Source organism: Rattus rattus, chromosome 1 (assembly GCF_011064425.1).
Source record: "Rattus rattus isolate New Zealand chromosome 1, Rrattus_CSIRO_v1, whole genome shotgun sequence".
In the NCBI taxonomy this organism is placed as follows: domain Eukaryota; kingdom Metazoa; phylum Chordata; class Mammalia; order Rodentia; family Muridae; genus Rattus; species Rattus rattus.
The window spans coordinates 132,310,412-132,329,423 of NC_046154.1; the positions used below are offsets into that span (position 1 = coordinate 132,310,412).

The 19,012-nt window shown below is 46.2% G+C and overlaps 1 protein-coding gene across 1 annotated transcript in view; it reads left to right on the forward strand.

The window, feature by feature from the left end:
* Nucleotides 1-6,884: 6,884 nt before the first annotated feature.
* Esrp1 (epithelial splicing regulatory protein 1) overlaps nt 6,885-19,012 on the forward strand; it is a 53,578-nt gene continuing 41,450 nt past the window's right edge. Inside the window, exons 1-4 of the mRNA XM_032905914.1 lie at nt 6,885-7,345; nt 7,845-7,973; nt 9,191-9,304; nt 14,321-14,435. Of these exons, the coding sequence (XP_032761805.1) occupies nt 7,214-7,345; nt 7,845-7,973; nt 9,191-9,304; nt 14,321-14,435 (490 nt within the window). The 5' untranslated portion in view covers nt 6,885-7,213. The remainder of the gene's footprint in view (nt 7,346-7,844; nt 7,974-9,190; nt 9,305-14,320; nt 14,436-19,012) is intronic.

Genomic DNA, 19,012 nt, shown 5'->3' on the forward strand with positions numbered 1-19,012 from the left:
AACCCCATCTACGGAAACAGCTAAGGACCACCGGTGACTTCTGACAGCTTCAGAAAATAGATTTTTACCTGATATTTAAAAGCTGAGATGCAAGTTACATACTGTAATATTTCTTCTATTTGGGGGTAGAGTTTCATTGTTCTTTTTTTAAAAAAAAAGATTTATTTTATTTATTATATATAAACACACTGTCGCTGTCACACCAGAGGAAGGCATCGGATCCCATTACAGATGGTTGTGAGCCACCATGTGGTTGCTGGGATTTGAACTCAGGACCTCTGGAAGGACAGTCAGTGCTCTTAACCACTGAGCCATCTCTCCAGTCCCAGTTTCATTGTTCTTAGTATGTTCACAAATGGTCACAGCCATGGGCACTAAGCACTTCGTGCACACTTTCATATTTTCCTTTTCTGACAGGGAGACTCCGGGCTCCCGCAACTGGGCAGAGGGAAGTACAGGTGGATCTGAGATGGTTGCGGAAATCATGACAGTTTGCTACAGAGCATGCCTGGACATAGACGGCTCTCTCAGATGTGTGGTTGAGTAGTGTTTTCAACATCTTGGCCTCATTTCCTATCTGGGAGAGATTTTTTTTAAGAGAGAGAGGGGGGGGAGGGAGAGAGAGATAGACAGACTGTATCTGTCTTTAGACACACCAGAAGAGTCATCAGATCTCATTACTGATGGTTGTAAGCCACCATGTGGGTGCTGGGATTTGAACTCAGGACCTCTGGAAGAGCAGAGGTCTTAACCACTGAACCATCTCTCCACTTGGTAGAGATTCTTTTTTTTTTTTTTTTTTCCCCCCCCCACCCCCCCGGAGCTGGGGACGGAACCCAGGGCCTTGCGCTCGATAGGCAAGCGCTCTACCGCTGAGCTAAATCCCCAACCCCTTGGTAGAGATTCTTATTCAGGATCTTGATGACTTTCTTAGTAGGGAGAGGTCATCAAACTCCTGCTTCTGAAAGACCTGGCTAGTAAATGACACAGGGCATTAAGGGACATTCCCGGAGAGCCAAGCCTGTTCACAACGGGTTTTTGTTGTTAAATACTCAAGTTCTTCATTCAACCATCCCTTCAGCCCCTAGTTGCCGGATTGCTGCCACCATTGTTCCTTGACCTGCAGTCTTCTGGCCCCCTCCCTCTCTGGTGGATCTCTGATGGTGAGATACATGATGGGACGCATGCTCTGGGGTCTCAGTTCCTGTCAGAGCGGTGTCGCCATCTTTTCTGATGTGTCCTCCTCTCAAGTACTCAACTCCTCCAACGCCTGACAACAGGCCAGCAAGTGAGCGCCTCAGAGAAGCAGCACACTTTCTCTACCTGATTGGTATCTACGCGTTTGTACACACTGATCTAGTTCGATTTTGAAGACTTGCGTAGATAACAACCAGGTGTGGGCGGGTGAGAACCCTAAGGAAGGTGTAGACACGTACAGACATTGCAGACGAAACTGGAATCATTGATGTAGGTGCCCTGTGGCCTGCGCATGTACCACCCACTCTAAAAGTGGTGACAGGAAGTTCAAGGCCAGCCTCAGGTACCCAAAGGCTATCCTAAGACATCCTTTCTCAAAACAAACAACAACCCCTAAACTAGCAAGAAGCTCGATTACTAGAATCACACAATACCCCCACCACCACAATACACCCTAAAAGGGGATAAGGTAATGAAGGTCATTAAAGAGCAGGAAATGAAGAGGTTGCAGCCATTCCGTCTAGGAAAAGTCACTTGACGGCAACTTTAAAGTATTTGAAAAGACTGTTACCCAGAACGGGGTGGAGAGGCTGGGGAGACCCCTTACGAGCATTTACTGTTCTTGCAATGGAAGAATTTGGTGCCCAGCACTCACATCAGGTGGCTCAGAGCTACCTGTAATTGCAGCTTCCTCTTCTACACTCAACAAGTTCGTACTCATGCCCCAACCCCAATTAAAAAAAAATTAACCTCTCGCCACCCCCCCAAAAAAACCCAAAACAAACAAAAAACCAAAAAAATAAGCAAAACCCCTGTGTTTAAATTTACCTTTTTTCTATTTACTAAAGAAAATCTACAAAAATAGATTAATTCAGGCTTGAGACCTGGCTTAGCAGCGAGGAACACTGGCTGCTTTTCTACCTGTCCATCAGCCACCTAGCACTCCAGTTCCAGGGGATGGAGGCACTCTAAGGCCTTTCTTTTCTGGCCTTAGCAGGTGGCAGGCATGCAAGCAGGACACAGCCATACGTGCCGGCAACTCACCCAAACACATTACATCACCACAGAAGAGAGGGTGGTACAGAACCTTGCTAAATACCTGCACGGCCACATCGAAAGGCTAGGGAGACTAAAACCAACCCTTAAGTATCTGAAGTGATCTTAACCTTATACGAGTTACAGAGAATAGCACAAAGGATTCTTTTACCTACAACTGGGGCTGCAGAGCTCCCCACACCCAGCACGTATTGAGAGAGCAAGACCCTGGGACTGATCCCCAGCAAGGAGAAAAATCCCTCATCAGTTCCTCAATACCTTACTGCATTCGTTCTATGTAATATGAGGACTTCGTCTGAATCTTTGGAGAGCAATTTTCCAATAATTTTCCTTATCCCTAAAATTTTCATTCATCCCTCCTTAAAACAAGGCTGTGCTCCTGTCTTACCAATGATACTAAATTTGTGAAGTTAAAAGTGATATAGTACTATTTAGTCTACTGATTTTACTGAAACTTGCCCATCCTTTAAGCTTTTTTTTTTTCAATCTAATTTTTGCATCCTGTCCCCCCAAGTGTATGGATTGTAGTTTGTACTGACATGTCCACTCCCTAAAGTCCTTTAAAGGAAAACAAAACGAAAGACAAATCAAATAAACAAACCAGACCCGGCCCGCTGGATTATTTTTTCTTTTTCTGGAGCTGAGGACTGAACCCAGGGCCTTGCGATTGCTAGGCAAGCGCTCTACCACTGAGCTAAATCCCCAACCCCAGGCCTGCTGATTCTTTATAGAACATTTGAAACTTACATTTTCTGTCGACTAGCCACACATGGTGAACTACTCCTCTAGTCCCAGCACGGGGGAGGCAGGCAGAGGCAATGGATCTCTGAGTTTGAGGCCAGCCTGGTTTGTAAGTCGAGCTCCAGGATAGCCAATGGCTATATGGAGAAATCCTGTCTTGAAAAAATTTTTTTTTTCTTTTTCTGTACACTGTGAGCTAGAATCTCATCATTACAAGGATGAATTAACACCTAGGCTTGTAAGACAACGCTGCAGATTTGCCTGCATATGGTTACAAATTATGTCAGGTCTCAAACCCTGGAAAACTGCTGAGATACTTATTAACATCGAAACTGACTGCTCTCACAGATCAGCCACCTACCTGTGTCTCATAAGTGATTTGGCTTTTAAAAAAGATTTAAAACGTATGGAAGTCTAAAAAAGTGTTCTAAGGTATATAAATAAAAGTTGTAAAGGCCTGAAGATATGTTTAAGTAAATTGTGAGGGTCTAAAAAAAGGCGTTTTAAGTGAGGTTAGAAAGGTCTACGGGAGTGATTTAAGGTATATAAAAAGGAGAAACATTTCAGATCTCTCTCCCTCCCTCTCTATGCTATTGTTTTGCTAAGACGTCAAAAGCTCAGAGCTTTCTCGTTAGTTAAGAGAGTTCTGATAAGCAATTAATCTAGCCCCTGGTAAAGCACTGGCTACATCATAATCACAAGCCCAAACTTTGAAATTTCCTCTGCTTATCTTCTAAGTATAGATTTTAAAATGTTTCTCGCTGTGCTAAAAACGTCTCTAGAATTAAAGAATTCATATACTTCAGAGGATCGACTTGGATCCCTTCCTCGCAGGTCGAATGAACTCCAGAAAAGCACCCGCTGTCGGTCAACAGTCTAAGTTTCCCCAGCTGCCTACTTCTGAGGGGGGAGATCTCTCCTCTACTTGGATCTCCCCCTCCACTAACTACCAGGACCACGTGCCTGACCAACTCCCGGACATTAACGTCTCTCCCTCGTCTATCTGCCTCAGCAGGCATCGAGTTAACTGCCTACATATGCTGGCCCCAGGTGTTACTTTGGAATCTGCATCATAGACAGCCCCCAAAGTCGCTAGCCCTAGGTGGTCCAGTACACAGCCAGCTCCAAAGCAGCCCCAGGTGGGCTGGGAGAACCTGGGCATCCATCCAGCAGAGCGAGCGAAACAGCCTACACTACTCATCTCTCACTTCCTGGCCTTGGTCAGCATTCCGGCTTTCCTGCCCCCCCAACCCCAACCCAGAAGACCCCAGTTTCAGCCAAGTAACTGAGATAACCCCTTTACCAACAACAAAAGCCTGGAATGTTAGGTCTTAAACCCCAGCATTCATCGGTCCCTACCTGTTACTTGGTCCTCTTGGCTGGCATACCCTGCCCACTACCCTGAACTCCCCAGGCCATGAAACTGGGCTGGGTTGTCCTTCTACCAAATAACCCAGCTATTTTGGCCTCTTGGCCACTGCTTGTTTCTCTCTCCTCACACGACTTAGCTCAGTTTCCTGTTCACTCTGGACCCTTCCACATACCTCTGGCTATAGTCTCCCTCCTATTTCTAAACTCAATCTCTCTCTGTTCTTCGAGACTAGGCTTCTCTGTGTAGCTCCGGCTATCCTGGAACTCGACTTTTAGACCGGCTGGTCTCGAGCTCGGAGATTTGCCAGCCTTTGCCTCCGAGATTACTACCTAAAAAAACCCTTTCTCAATCCGTACCTAGTAGTCACGTCCTCCTTTCCTTCCTTTTTTTCCACTCAAATTAACGTATTTGTTGTGGGCGGAGCAAATGCCAGGCTGTTTAAAGGCCCTGAGAATCTACCCAAGAACAACAGACAACAAAACCCTTGTTAAGGTAGATCAGGTTGGGCAAATTAAACTAAATTTAAAATCTAAAAATTAAGTTAGAAATATACTAGCAACAGAGAATCCGGCTTCTTAAAATGGGGGATGGAAAGTCTCTGCAAAGAGGGGCGGCTGTGAGATTTGTGTTAAGTTTCCTACTCCGGCATCTCCTAGTTAAAGCGCCGACTTTTAAGTCTTCAGTTCTTTAAAACTTTGTTATAAGAGAGATGAATCCAAACTCCAAAGTCCTGTCGGAGCCGCTTCAGGTGCGGCTGTAATCACTTTCTCTGCAACCTTCGCTTGCCTGCCGTGGGGCCTTCCAGCCCCGTGTGCTGAGCGTGCCCGCGGAGTCTCGTGCCCCGTCCAGGTGCTGCCTCTTCGGGAGAGCTGAGCAACCGAGATCGTCACGTCTAGAGAGAGCCCTGAGGCGACGCGGCTCCGAGGAACCGGCTCCTCCAAGCGGCCTCGCCCACTGCAATGCAATCTGGGTGGTTTTTCCAGATTCCCCGCCCAGTCTCAACCCCCGCGACTCCTAGGGACAAGGAGGCAGGCTCAGAGACACCGGGGCTAGGGCGGGGCCAGGAGAGGCACCCGGGGACTCGGGAGCTGGGTGCGAGCCAGGCCTCCCTCGCCCTGCTCTCCGGGACGCGCCTGCCACAAGCAGCGCCAGTCCCCCACCTCCAGCCGCAACTCATCCTAGTGGGAAACGCGCCGCCCGCCCCCGACTCCTCTCTCTCCCCACTTCCCGGAGTTTCGGCTCCCACTGGGAAAGTGTGGTCTCTAGGTTCCCCTGACAGGCGTCCCTAGGAGGGTACCAATAGGTTCCTGCGGTTGCAAGGGTGTGGCCACTTCATTTCTCTTGAAGAATATGCTAGGCCGCACACCTGGCGCCGAGCTAGTAATATTTTCAGACGGAATTCGGCTCCCAAGAATAGACGGCTTTGAAACAAACAAACAACAAACAAACAAACCTCGAAGAACAACACCGATGGCACGTTTCTAAAATGTCAACATCATCTACCTAGCCCCTTGGCGGCTCGCGGCGGGGCTGGGGTCGTGGTGGCGCAGGAGTCTGTGGGCATGAGTTGGTCAAGTCACACGCTCCACAAAAGTTAGGAAATTTAGCGAAAAGTGTGTTGGCCTGACTCTGGAAAACCTGTAAGAGGGCTGCGGGGCAGATGCATTTCTTATCCAAGGCAAATCACTGTTAACTGTGCCTGGGCCCTAGAGGGCGTTCCGGTCTCGAACTAGCAGCCAGCAGGACGAAGATGTAACAAGTGATAGAGAAGGGGCTATAGGGTCCTTCCTCCCGAGGTTCCCCGGCTGCTGTGAAGGCTGTGATTGCATCCCAGGACCTGCCTAGCCGCCCGAATGCTGGGCTGTGCGGCTGGGGGTGGGGGAGCGGAGGCTCGCCCCGAGGTGGAGAGAGCGAATGCCAGCCTCCCGCGCCGTGAGGGGCAGGGCGGGCAGGACACCTTCCTCCGGCTGTTTGCACAGAAAGGTGTGCTGGGCTCAGGAGCGGCTTTTGCCGGGTTCGGTAATTGCCCGCACCAGCTTCCCGGGCAGCCGAAGACCGGTCCCTCCCAGGCGCCGCGCCCTGGGCCTCACCTCTGGCCTTCTTTTACCTCTAGGCGCCTTGGCCTTTCGCTCGACCCCTCAGCTTCTCTCCTCCCCAACCCCCACGGCCAAGCCAACCCTTCAAATCCCCCAACGCTGAGTCCACGAGCAGGGACCCTGGCCGCCGTCGTGTCCCCCTCCCCTTGGTCTGGCCTTGGCTACCCTCCTGGTGACAACTAGCACTTCCCCGCCCCTCTCCTCCCCTCCCTTTCCCTCCAGGCCTTCCTTCCCCATTCATCCAGCCTTTGTCTCCCGCCCTCTCCTCTCCCTCCCCCAGCACCCCCCTTCCCACCCCTGCCACGTCGTGGTTTGAAGGAGCCAATGGGCGGGCGCCGCCAGGTGTCTCTTACCTGCACCACGTGGGGGAGGGGGAAAAGGGGCGGGCAGGTAGAGCCACATCCCAAAACAGAAAAGCTTTCAGCCATTGCGCGCGCCTCCCGGGGGTGCAGCCCGGCTCCTGGGGTTTTTTTTTTTTTTTTTTTTTCTTAGACGCACGAGCAATTGGATACAAAAAGGGCAGGCCTGCTGCTCCCTCCTTCCACCCCCCTTCCTGCCCAGGGTGTGGAGCGCCGGCCAGGTGCGGGCTTGGGTGGCAGGTTACCGCCTTTTGCCCTGGCGGCCTCGAGGAGGGGGGTGGGCGCTTTCTTTTTCTCTTGGAAGAGGGTTTTAGCACAGGTTTTCTCGTTCTCACTTCCAACCCCACCTCGCCGCCTCCCGACCCCCCTCCTCCCCCTCCCCACCTATCGTCATGACGGCGTCTCCGGATTACTTGGTGGTGCTTTTTGGGATCACTGCTGGGGCCACAGGAGCCAAGCTGGGTTCGGATGAGAAGGAGCTGATCCTGCTGTTATGGAAAGTCGTGGATTTGGCCAACAAGAAGGTACTTCACCATGTTCTGGTCCAAACCAGTAGTGGGGGCAACAACTGTACTGTAGAAGTTGGAGAAGGGATGGTCGGTTTCTTGTTTCCTTTTTTTTTTTAAAGTGGTTGCACGCTTATGAAGCGGGGCCCCGAGGCCTAGAGAGTCCATTGCAGAATCAAACCTGTTAGCCTACCACCTTGGAGCCATTTAAGTCTTCCGAAACCTGGCCTAGGTAGAAAGGCCCCGCGCTGCCCTGCCGCATTCTCTGCGAGTCGCAGAACGCCTATGCCAGACTAGTGGTTCCTGGGGCGCTAGGATCCCCTCCTTGGCCTGGGCGACTTGATCCGGGTAGGGTGGGGGTGGGGCGACCAGATCCCTGGGCGTCTAGGGAGCTTTGATTCTGCTGTTAGGTGCCTGTAGAGCCTCGAGCCGTCCAGGGAAAGCCGGGGAGGAGGAAGGGTTTCCAAGTTGTAAAAGGGGAAACTGACCCCTTATTTTCCACCCCTTATACCCCGAGGTGGGACAGTTGCACGAAGTACTAGTTAGACCGGATCAGTTGGAACTGACAGAGGATTGTAAAGAAGAAACTAAAATAGACGCCGAAAATCTGTCTTCCGCCCCGCAGCTGGACCAAGCCCTCCGACAGGTGACAGTTTTGGCCAGGCCACGCCGCCCACCCCCATCTAAGTGGCCCCCACACCCGACCCAACCCTACGGCTCTCACGCCCTCGTGGGGCGGTCTCCACTTCTTTCTGGGGCGGGGTGGCGAGGTTCCCAGCCTTCTGTGTGGGAGTCCGGCCTGGGGGTGGGGGGCTGCTGCTCTGGAGGGGCTGCTGTGCTTAGCTTCCCGGTCTTCAGGGTCTGGGGATTAAGATTCGCTGGAGCTCCTGTTGCCTCCCGAGTTGTTCTTTGAGCGGGAGAATCAGCCGTGCGCGGTTTACCCCACGCGTTGACTAGCGAAGTTTCAGTGCCAGCTTCAGCAGCTCCAAGCTCAGACCCTACTGGGTCTGGGTCTGTAGCCCAGCCTCTGGGTTGGAGGCGCAGTAGTGTGGAAGGGGAGGGGGTAGACCCTCAGTCATCGGCGTTAGTGCTACCCATGGTTATAGTTTGGTTTGCACCTGAGTGCACGCCTGATTTTAGCCGAAGTTTCAATTTCCAAAGGCTTAGCTTCCTCATTACTTCTCTAGTGCCTTGATTGGGATCCTATGGAGGGATTGCAAGTACAGACCTGTGGGGCTGTTTGTTGGGTCACCGTGGAGCTGGCGGGATCCCCTATTGAAATTGAGGTGACCTAAAAACTGCTCTGGGTGCTGACGGTTGCTAGAATCCGGAATAGGGCGGGTCTCGACACCTGTGAGGCAAAGTGTGCTCTGCGTTCTCCCAGCCTCTGCCTCTAAGCACACGAGTTTCCAATTAAAGGAATACGTTATTTCTAGAGTTTTTCTAAGAAAGGTGATAGCCGCCTTACAGAATTCTGCTTATTCATTACCCCGATTGTCTATCGGATATGGATTCCTTAAACCTGAAACATCCAAACGTTGAAAAAGTAACCCTATAAAATGATGTAATCTCAAGGCAACTTGTTAAAAAGAGAAAAGAGAGACCTGATTAGTCTCATCCTGAATATCAGGGCTGCTGGGAAGTGACTGCAACTCCTGAACAAGAACTGCAGATTAGTTTGAAAGCTCCCTTGCCTGGGTGAAAAGGGCAGGTTCCTGGGGAAAGGGTTCTTTGTGATACTGCCTTGGTGTCCTCAGAGTCTTGAGGAGGATTTTTCTTTGGTTATCTTCGAGTTGGGCCACTTTGGTATGCTTATAAATTCTGCTTTCGTTTCATCCTCGCGTGTGTCTCTTGTTCTTGCAGTTTAACCAGTCAGTGAGCAATGAACTGAACATTGGGGTAGGGACTTCCTTCTGTCTGTGTACTGACGGGCAGCTTCACGTCAGGCAGATCTTGCATCCCGAGGCTTCCAAGAAGGTAAGAGTGCTGGGTTCTGGAAAAGCGGATGCTCTCTGAGAAACAAACAAACAAAATCAGTCTGTTCTGGCTTCTGGAAGGACAGGTGTACTTTTCATTCAAATTAAATCTTACTTTTTAAAGAAGTCCAAGTGAGGAGTTAGTTGTGTAATAGTGCAGATTTTCGTTTTGGAAAGATTATAAAATGTTCTGAATCAAAAGGAAGGAACAGTTGCAAAGCCTTAGTGACCTTGATGTTGCTGTACTTGCAAATGAAGAAACTGTAGATGTGTAGCTCCAGGAGGAGCTCCAGAAGGGTTAACACGGAGCTTTAACATTGTGTCTATTTTACCACAAGTCATGGAGATGTCTGGGGTAATTGTAATTTATAGGTATCCTCTGGTGATTTAAAACATTTTCTTTGTTTCCAGCTCAACATCCTCCTCCTTTCCAAAGCTAATAGAAAGTTTGAATTTCAGTCACTTAGAGTAGAAAAGACTGGTATTTTACCACATCCGATTATTTTCTTAATGTGAAGGAAATGTGCTTTATCCTTCAAAGAGAATAAAAAAGCCTTCTAAATATTTTTAAGACTGCTTAGTAACAATTACCAACATAAGCAGTAAATAACATTGGAGAACACTCCCTTGAACTTGAAGTAAATGTTCAAAACCGAATTTTAAAATTCCTATTTACTTTTGTGTATTTATGAATCTTTGGAGACAAAGTCTCACTCTAAGCCTAGGCTAGCCTCAAATTCATGGCATTCTGCCTCATCTGTGTGCTGAGATTACAGGGATGCACTTGTATCAGCGGGGTCATCTTTACTAATTTTTCTCATGTAGAAAAAAAATTATGCTATAAGAACAGTCTTACCCTGATCTACTGTTTGTCCTCCTGGGAAGAATATTTCTGAAGGACAATGAAGAGCAAAGACAGCTCACCTAGTGAAGCCAATTCGTGATAATGTAGTTCCGATTAACAATTCAGATTAATTGTGCTGTGCCGCCTTAGGCTGGCACCATTCAGGGCACTGTGAGGCTGGGAAAGTTGGTAGATAGACAGTGCAGGCAGGTTCATTTACTGCTGCTGTCTTTGCCTTCCTTCTCTAAGGTAGGGAAAGCTGGTGAGTTAGTTAAATAATCATTAGAAAAGTGTCTGCAGGACAATGTCTGTTCTCCACCTTTGAAGGTAGATCACTCCTTTTAAGGAGTCTTGGTAACCAGTTGATGTCACGGAATGGTATACTGGTAACTGTCATTGAGTCAGACGTACAAAGGAGGAGTCCCTTCCAACCCCCAAGTCATAAAGGAAGGGCCAAGAATTAATTCCTTCTTTCACTATTGGCAAGAGGGAAATATTTTTTTTACTTTTGTTCACTCCCCTCTGTTTTTTTGTGTTTTTTTTTGTTTTTTTTTGTTTTTTTTGAGATGGCCTTAGAGCCCAGGCTAGCCTTTCACTCTATATAGTTTAGGATGACCACTTACTAAAGAGCCTCCTGCTTCACTTTTTTTCACATGCTGGGTTACTGGTAAGGGCTACTGTTCTCAGCACAGTTTCTTCTATTATTTTTTGGAAGGATTGCATTGTAGGGGAGAAAACTTAAGGTAGTTTCCTGAGCCATTTCTATTAAGATAAATATAAATTATACTAAAATAGCATAATAAAAATTATATGTATTCATTTTATACACAAAATGCTAAAACATGAAAGAAAATAACTCACAAAGTTTTCCCTGACATTAGCATATTACATATTTTCCAGACTTAAGTAGGGAAGCATTGTTTTTGCGAGCAACATTTATACTATACAAACCTGTTTAGTTTGCTATATAATTTAGTGTGATGTCAATGTAAAGTGCTATTTTAAATGAGAGTACTAATTTAAACTGATGTTTTCCTGTTGTGTGAATTCTTGCTATAGATTATCAAGACCATAGGGCATTGGGAGCACTCCTAGTTTATGTAGTTCTTCAAATCTGTTACAAAGGTTTGCTAATTCTGATTTCAGATACAATTTGAGATACAATCCACTAAAGAATATGTTACTGTATGTTTAGCAAACATTCAGAACACATATTTTCTGGCTGGAGAGAAAGTTCAGCAGTTAAGAACACTTGCTGCTCTTGAAAAGACCCTGGGTTTGGTTTCCAATACACCCACTGGTGACTCACAACCATACATTCGATTCTATACAATCTGAAATCTATATAACTCCAGTTTCACAGGATCCAGTGCCTGCTTACAATCTCTGGGCACCAAGTGTATCCCTGTTATACATACATACATGATGGAAAAATATTCACATAAGAAATTTTTAAAAATTAAAAAAGCTACATATTTTCTTTTTTTAAAACAGTAAATTGAAATTTCAGATTAATGAACACAAATTATTTTGAATTTTTTTTTTAAAACATCTAGGGCTAGAAATGGCTCAGCAGGTAAAGATGTTTGCTTGCAAGCTAGAGTTCAGTCCCAAGACACACAAGGTAGTAGAAAAGACCCAGACTCTCTCAAGTAGTCCTCCATTCATTCAGTGGCATGCGTATGCTCCCCCCACCAAGAAATCTTTAAAAAAGGGGGATGTATTCTGTCTTGTCAAAAATTATTTTTAGCCAAGAGTGGTGATCAATGCCTGTAATACCAGCATTTATGAAGCTAAGCCAAGGTATGAATTCAAAGCCAATCTGGGGTTGTATACTTTATTCCAAACAGAAAGCAGAAGCTAAGAATTACCATTTGCGGCTGAGGATTTACCCAGTTAACAGAGTACTTGTTTGGTATCCTGGGTTCAGCCCCAGCCTGCATAAAACTAGGTGTGGGGGATTTAGCTCAGTGGTAGAGCGCTTGCCTAGGAATCGCAAGGGCCTGGGTTCGGGTCCCCAGCTTCCGGGGAAAAAAAAAAAAAAAAAAAAAAAAAAAACTAGGTGTCGGGGGCACATTCAAGGGGAGTGCCAGGGGATGAGAGTCAGAAGCTTAAGGATTAGCGTTGTGGGGTAGCACACACCTTTAGTTCCAGCACTCAGGAGGCAGAGGCAGGTAGATCTCTGTGAGTTTGAGGCCAGCCTGGTCATAGGGCTATGGGAGAGAGAGAGAGAGAGAGAGAGAGAGAGAGAGAGAGAGAGAGAGAGAGAGAGAGAGAGAGAGAGAGCGAGAGAGAGCGCAAGAGCGAGAGAGAGCGCGCGAGCGCGGAGACAGACACCCTGTTTCAAAAAGCCTTAAAAGTTCAAGGCTTGTTCAACCTGGGTACAAGGAAACTTTGTCTTTAAAAGAAGTAATAAAATAAAATAACAAAAACCCAAACCAGTGGTGTAATAATTATTCTCACAATGGTCTTTACTCTCCATAAGTGGTGCTCAGAGCTACCTCTCTTTTGCTTTGACTTAAAGCACCTTTTCTTTTTGATCTGTTGCTAGGAATTGAACACCTAGAGCCTGAATGTGCTAGGCAGACACTCTCCTGCTGAGATACATTCTGGTAGCTTGGCTCTTTTGAGACAATCTGAGTGTGTAACTCTGGCTGGCCGTGGGGGCTTGCAGTCTCCAGCCTCTCTGCCTGTAGAGTTCTGTGCACTCTCTTCCTTGTCTGGTTGTTGTGATGCCTTCTTATTTTAGAATTTTTTATAACTGAGTGGCGATAATGTGCCACACTCTGCACATTGAGGTCAGGGCATAGCCTGCGGGAGTCCATTCTCTCCTTCCACTGTTTACGTGGGTTCCAGGGATCAAACTCAAGTCATCAGGTTGAAGCAGTGAGTGTTTTCCCCACTGAGCCACCTTACCAGCTTGTGGCTTTTTGTTTTTTGTTTTTCTTTTTAAGATTTATGTTTCTGTTTTTATATGCATTGGTGTTTATGCCTGTGTGGATTATGTGTACCATGTGTCTGCATGCCTGTGGAGGCCAGAAGTAGGTGTCAGACCCCCTTGGGCTGAAGTCACAGGTGATCATGAGCTATTGTGTGGGTACCAGAAAGGAACAAATACTTTTTTTTTTCTTTTCTTTTTTTTTCAGAGCTGGGACTGAACCCAGGGCCTTGCGCTTGCTAGGCAAGCGCCTACCACTGAGCTAAATCCCCAACCCCATGAACAAATACTTTTAACCACTGAGTCCTTTCTCTAAACTTGTGGTGTTTATTTTTAAAATACTGGTGTGAATTTTCAGGTATAGATAGAATAATGAGCAAAAACCCAATGTGGAACTATAATTTGGCACAAAACTAATCTTTTCCAAAAAAAAAAAAAAAAAGGTACTATTCTCTAACCTTATTTAGTATCAAATATTCATATTACTAGGATTCAGCAGTAGTTAGAACTACAAAATCTTACCATTTAATTGTAAGTCTTAAGTTATCTTAAAATGGGGGTTGGGGATTTAGCTCAGTGGTAGAGCACTTGCCTAGCAAGGGCAAGGCCCTGGGTTCGGTCCCCAGCTCCGGGGGAAAAAAAAAAAAAAGAAAAAAGTTATCTTAAAATGGATTCTGTAAAATGGATTCCTGAAAACACAGGTGGTCTAAAGTGATTATGGCAGAGAAAGGTTGTAACTACCCTAGTAAGAGCACCGGAGTTCAGACAATGTAACAACTCCAGGACGGGTTTGAGTGAGGGGAGGAGAAAGGCTCAGCAGTTAGCTGAGAGTGCACTTGTGCTCCTTACCCTCATTCTGGTAACCCACAGTTCCTGTAGCTTCTGAGGCAGAGGCTTCTGGCTTTCGTGAGAACCCACACACACCTGGTGCACCTGCAGACACGTAGAAGCAGACACGTGAGACAAAAAATGGTTTGATTTGGAAGGCACAGTGAACATAAACATTGTGGTCCATTCTGTTAAAAGGAGATGACTTTTGTGAAACTGCTTAGATCGTAGGATCTAATGTGATATTGTGGCCAAGGATTAAACATTAAAGCCAGTCCACCTTGAATTTCATGGTTCTAAAAATTGTGGTAAAATGTTACCTATATTCCACTCTTAGGTTCCTAGTTACTAGAGAAATATGGACCAAATTCACCTAGTTTAACAACCTCTACCCTGTCCTCCCTCAGAATGTATTACTACCTGAATGCTTCTATTCCTTTTTCGATCTTCGAAAAGAATTCAAGAAGTGTTGCCCCGGCTCTCCTGACCTCGACAAGCTGGATGTTGCAGCCATGGCGGAGAGTATCCTTTAAGTTGACCTAAGAGAGCTTCGTACATCGACCCCGCGCTGTTCTGTTCATTTTAAGTTTTGGAGATGGAACTTGTTATGACCTGGAACTCATTATGTAGTGGAAGGAAATGACAAAATTACAGGTGTCCTCCTGCCTCACACCTCCCCAGTGCTAGAATTAAAGGTGTTAGCCTCTGTACCTGGCTCAAGAAAACTGCCTTACATTGTCAGTGAGTGGATCAAATTGTTCCTGTCCAATTGTGTCGGTATACTGCGAGAGGGAGAAGTAACACTCTAAACTGTAGGCATCTTTCAGAGTAGTCATTGACCGACCCGGACTTGGACAGATACATGGTCTTAATAGTTTGTTTATGTGCGGTATTTTTGTTTCCGATGATAAATATATGAATGTATCCATGTGTGTATAGAAAGATGCACACATATGTTTGGTAGATTAGATAAAATACAAAGACTCCACTTTGTCTACAGATCCCAAAGCTACTTGTGCCTGATTGTTTTGGTCTTGGGGTCTATTTTTGCTTCTTTATATTACAGAAGAGTTTGTTTTGAAGTATTGGGTTCCCTTTAACTCTTAGCTCTTTTCCGTATGTACCAACCTGATCTTGTGAATATAGTAAGATATTTGGGGGCAGAGTAAAACAGGAATTGTGCCAGACATAGTGGCTTGGCTCACAACCGTCTGTAACACTAGGTTCAGGTGGTATTCTCGCCATCTCGGTAAAGTATCTGTTGCTATATGCGTGGGGTCCTCTATGTGAAGGCATTTTTAGTTTTCTCAGATAGTTGACAATGCAGAAAAGTCTTTAGAATCCACCGTCCCTTTCTTCTGTCGCCTTCTTGGCCTCTGTAAGGTTGAGGCTGAGGTACTTGTGTGTTTCCTTGCTCTGTGCTGTGCTTCCCAGCCTGCTTTAGAAGCTGACCTCTGAGGAGGGATGGCATGATTCGCCAGCACCTTTGCCCACTGCTCCGGCTAACTACTTCTGAAATCCTGTGTTGGCAGCTCTCTCAAGTGCATGGTGACAAAAATCAGAAGTATTTGCCTCTAGTAAATGGGATTGTGACTGAGTCAAGCTGAACTTCCTCCTACGTGCGTTATCCTTGAAATTGGAGGTAGAGCTCATGGTCGTTTTATCAGTGCATCTGGTTAAAAACAAAGGCAGCTATGACATCGATGTGGCCAAAGTCAATACCCTGATGACGGCCTGACAGAGAGGAGAAGGCGTATGTTTGCTTGGCTCCTGATTATGATGCTCTAGATGTTGCCAACAAGATTGGGGTCATCTAAAGTGAGTCCAGATGGTTAATTCTAAATATCTACTTTTTTTCCCCACCATTTAAAAAAACAAACAAACCAAAGACGGGATTTTCTGTTTCTTAAAATGTAGCTTGCTGATGGGGGGCGGGGTGGGGGTGGGGGTGGGGGTGGGGTGTAGCTTGGTTGGTAATGCCCAGTGGAGATTGAGCTCAGGGTTGGCTCACACCTGTAATGCCAGCATTCGGCAAGAAGGTGCCAGAGAGCCCGAGGTTCCTGGTGGTCCTCAGTGGAGTAGCAAGTTTCAGGCCAGCCTAGGCTGTTTGAAACCCTGCCTTTAAACAAACAAAAAATTGATTCTAACTTTAAATGTTTTGATTAATGTTTGGGTCCCCCCCCCCTTTTTACTATTTTAGAAATGCTATTGACCCTTCTTAGCACAGGCTTTTATTTTTCATCTCTGCTGTTATAATCAATCTTTCTCTTCAGAGAAGTAGATCTTTCCCTGACCAGGCTGCTAAATCAACCTTAGAGGTCAAAGTAAGTACTGATTCTGAGCATCGACCGCATCCATCTGTCTGAGCCTGTGTGAGCCGAAGAGCTGTGCTCTTTGAAAACCCACTTGTTAACTCCTTGTTGATATGGAAGCAGTCCTGAATTTGGAAACATGAAGACGGTCATTAAACACGTTTGTTGGTTTTTGTCAGATGACAGTGTGAGCTTCTCTGTCCCACTGACTAGCAACAGAAATAACATTTTCTCACTGTGCAGATAGTTGTATTCTTATTCTTAAATCTGACTAGTTTTTGAGACAGTTTCACGTAGTCCAAGCTGACCTAGAACTTGGCTGTATCATCAAGGGTGATCTCCTGACCAGGAGGTTTATAGGTGTGCACCTCCCGGCCCAGGTTTTCTTTTTTTTTAAATGCAAGTGCAGCCATGTGGATTTGTCAGGAACGCCAGTGGCTGTGGTACTGTGTTAGCATTCTTTCACTTTCTATCCAATTAAAACGTAAATTCCTGGTACTGTTTTTGTTTCCTTTTGAAATGGGGGCTTGCTCTGCAGTTTACAGGCTTGCTGGGAACTGGGCAATCCTGCTTCCCCCCCCCCCTTCCCTCTGGGTGCTCAGGTTCTGTGCACGAGCCATCACACCCAGCCACAAATCTTTTTTTTTAAAGAGTAATTTTTAGATCAGAGCCAATTGAGCAGAAAATACAGATTTCCCATGACATCCCTAACCCTCCCTTAATGTCAGTTTGGCATATGTGCAGTTTCTTAAAACTGAACTTCCTTCGATATGTTGCCCTCGCTTTGTTGGAGATCACTTCTGATGTTGGGCATTCTCAGGCTTTCCAATGTATATGATGATGTGCCCAACACCATCTCGTCAGAAAGCAAAGTAGTGAAGTACAGAATGGTGTTCTGTCCCTGTGCTTTTGACTTTTCCAGAAAGTCCTGTAGTCAGGTAGTCCGAATGAGATCGGAATCCTCTCTTCAGATTGGCTTTTTAAACACGATTGTATACGTCTAAGGTGCTTGCATTTATCTTCATGGCTTGATAATTCAACTCCTTTTACCTCCCTCCCTCCCTCCCTCCCTCCTTCCCTCCCTCCCTTTCCATCCTTTCCTTCCTCCCTGTTTTGTTTTTGTTTTTTGAGGCAGAGTTTCTCTGTGTAGCCCTGGTTGTCTTGGAACTCTCCGTAGACCAGGCTGGCCTTGAGCTCACAGAAATAGATCTTCCTGCCTCCTTAGTGTGGGGCCTAAAGGCGGGAGTGACCACTGCCCTACTAGTTCCCCTCCTTTTAGTGATGCTTAATATCGTCTGGATAGACCACAGGTCATTCACTCTCCTACTGAGAACTTCCTTGATACTCAGTTGTGACAGTTATGAGTAAAGTTGTTCTAAGTATCATTGTACATGATTGTGGGGAGACATAGTTCTGTAATTCATTTGGGCTAAATACCAAGAATTGTAATTACTGGATTAATCTAGTACAACGAGTACACTCTGTCTTCATGCAATTTTGTGTTTTGACCGTTCTTTTGGCTTTGGTAGGGAAAGCAGCATCTTTTGGCTTTGGTAGGGAAAGCAGCAACTTGGTAGAACTTGGTTGTGTGTGTGGTTTTTTTATGTTGTTGTTGTTGTTTTTTGTTTTTTTGGGGGGTTTTTTTTTGTTTGTTTGTTTGTTTTTTTGGGAATGCAACTCTTTTAGCACCCAGCCCTGGCCTCTGCCCCTGCCCCTGCCCCTGCCCCTGCCCCTGCCCCAGCCGTGGCCCCAGTGTTGGTGTTTTATGGTAGAAAAGGAAGCTAAAGGTATTGGTGAAGTGTTGTAGCTGGGTCTTGAGGGCCTGCCACTCTGTAGATTGGCTTTTGTGGGAGCTGAGCTTCCCTGGTTCCCTTTGCGTTCCCAAACGAAAGCTTCATGGACTTCACCGTGCTCCGTATAGGAGAACGCATGCTCCGTATGGGAGAATGTGTGGCCGCTCTGGTTCCTTCGGGGTTAGGAACTGCGCTGGTTTCTTCCGCGCTTTTCCCACTACGTTTTTTGTGATTGCTCTGAAACTATTTCTAGACTTGGTTTGGGCTTCCACAGTAATTCCAGCTGCAGGTGTGCTAGTGTGTGCGTTACATAATGTTGCCTTTGTAAACTTTTTATCTGCCAGGTGAACTGTGCAGGTATTAAATCAGGCGACATGGCGGAGAGGAGGATGGGGCGGAGCTTATCTTCGTTTTGTTTTGTTTTTAAGGAAATTCTGTTCAATTCCTTGGAGAGATTAATAGTAGCTTTTTTTCTATTTACATTTTGATTACAGAGCCATTTGTACAAAGGATATTTATTCATTTACTAAAATTGCTGCCTTTCTTAATCCCTGAAATTGAATTATTTCCTTCTAACTTCTGAAGCTTTTTGTTCGTTTTGATTTGCTTTTTTTGTTTTTGATAAATGTTATTTAAGACCTATAGGTTTATAGCCCTGGCTGTCCTGGAACTTGATACGTAGAGCAAACGGGCCTTAAACTCACAGGGATCCACCTGCCTCTGCCTTCTCAGTGCAGGAATTGAAGGTTCATCCTGTTGCTCATGAGCTGATTTATTCTCGTTAGTTAAGATGTGTAGCAATGTGCGTTTACTTTTACTGACACACCTTTATTAAGGGCTTACATTCCATAGAGTCTAATGTAACAAACCTGTGAAAGAAAGACCGCTCAGGGGCAGGGTAAGACAGAGTGACAGAGTATCTACATAGCCTGTGCAGAGGCCCTGCTTTGAGAGCCCGGCCATCACATCATACACAAGAAAATATTGAAAATCA